This window comes from Triticum dicoccoides, chromosome 4A (assembly GCF_002162155.2).
Source record: "Triticum dicoccoides isolate Atlit2015 ecotype Zavitan chromosome 4A, WEW_v2.0, whole genome shotgun sequence".
Lineage (NCBI taxonomy): Eukaryota > Viridiplantae > Streptophyta > Magnoliopsida > Poales > Poaceae > Triticum > Triticum dicoccoides.
Window position 1 is genome coordinate 543832186 of NC_041386.1, and position 1253 is coordinate 543833438.

Sequence of the window (1253 nt, forward strand, 5' to 3'; positions counted from 1 at the left end):
TTTCACGTCATGGCTACCCTATTGTCAATGCAATCACCGTTCCAAACCTTCATGCAGGCGTGCTCGAGGCTGCTCATGGAGGAGATCTCGGCTAATGAGCGGGTGCGCCTGGACAGTCGACCTGAAGCCACGGCCACCACACTCTCCATTGGCCACAGCCCGGGTGGCCCTTCCGCCGACCGCCCTCCTGACCACGCCTCCAACGATCGGGGCAAGGGGCGAGCCGCTCCCTCGGCTGGCAATCACGACAGATGAGGGCGCGGGCATGGCGCGAGCGCGGCCGTGGCGGTGGCGCCCCGTCTCCTGGCGCCGCCTCGTCTGGGCGCGGTGCTGCTTCTCCTGGCGTTCCCTCGCTCGCATCGCTCCCCACCGGCTACTTCGCTTCGTATGGGGCACTTCTTCCGAGCCTTCCCCAACCTCGTGCCCCGTGGGCTGCGCCAAATGCCGCGGGCGTTCCCTCGCTCGCATCGCTCCCCACCGGCTACTTCGCTTCGTATGGGGCACTTCTTCCGAGCCTTCCCCAACCTCGTGCCCCGTGGGCTGCGCCAAATGCCGCGGGCGTTCTAGGCCCGCGCCCGCCACCACCTCACCAGGCCTACCCGGTGGCCGCCGAGGCCTCCTCCAGCGAGTCATCTTGGGACCAATACAACCAGCTTTACGCGGCGCTTCAGAACCTCTCCATTCAGCAGCAGCAGGCCTGCGGCGCGCCGGACTGGTTCCTCGACACGGGCGCTACGTCGCACATCCCTGGTAAGACGAGCTCTCTCACCTCGTATGGTTCCCCCTCTCTGCGTCATTCCACAGGCATCCTCATCGGGGACGGCTCGCGTATTCCCATTACTGCCATTGGATCTACATCCCTCTCCAATTTTTCTCTCAACCGCGTGCTAGTTTCCCCCTCAATCATCAAGAATTTAATCTTCGTACGCCGTTTTACTCAAGATAACTTTGTTTCTATAGAATTTGATCCGTTCCGTTTTTCCGTCAAGGACCTAGCAACGGGGAAAATAATTCTGAGATCCAATAGCCATGGGGAGCTCTACCCGTTCTTCACCAACTCTGGCGTCCAAGAAGCACTATCCGTCGTCACCGGTGACCTCTAGCATCAACATTTCGGGCATGCTAGCAATAAATCTGTTTCCACTTTAGCTCGTGATTTACTTCCCTCATGTAATAAAGACTTGCCAAGAACTACTGCTTGCCCCTCATGTAAATTAGGCAAGCAGCCCCGGCTGCCTTTTTCCCTTTGTATA

General features: G+C 59.1%; 1 protein-coding gene across 1 annotated transcript; it reads left to right on the forward strand.

The window, feature by feature from the left end:
* Positions 1 to 251: 251 nt before the first annotated feature.
* Positions 252 to 1027, forward strand: LOC119283629 (translation initiation factor IF-2-like). The gene is made up of 2 exons (XM_037563096.1): positions 252 to 750; positions 990 to 1027. The coding sequence occupies exons 1-2, from the start codon at positions 252 to 254 to the stop codon at positions 1025 to 1027; spliced, it is 537 nt and encodes a 178-aa protein (XP_037418993.1).
* The last annotated feature ends 226 nt before the right edge of the window (positions 1028 to 1253 follow it).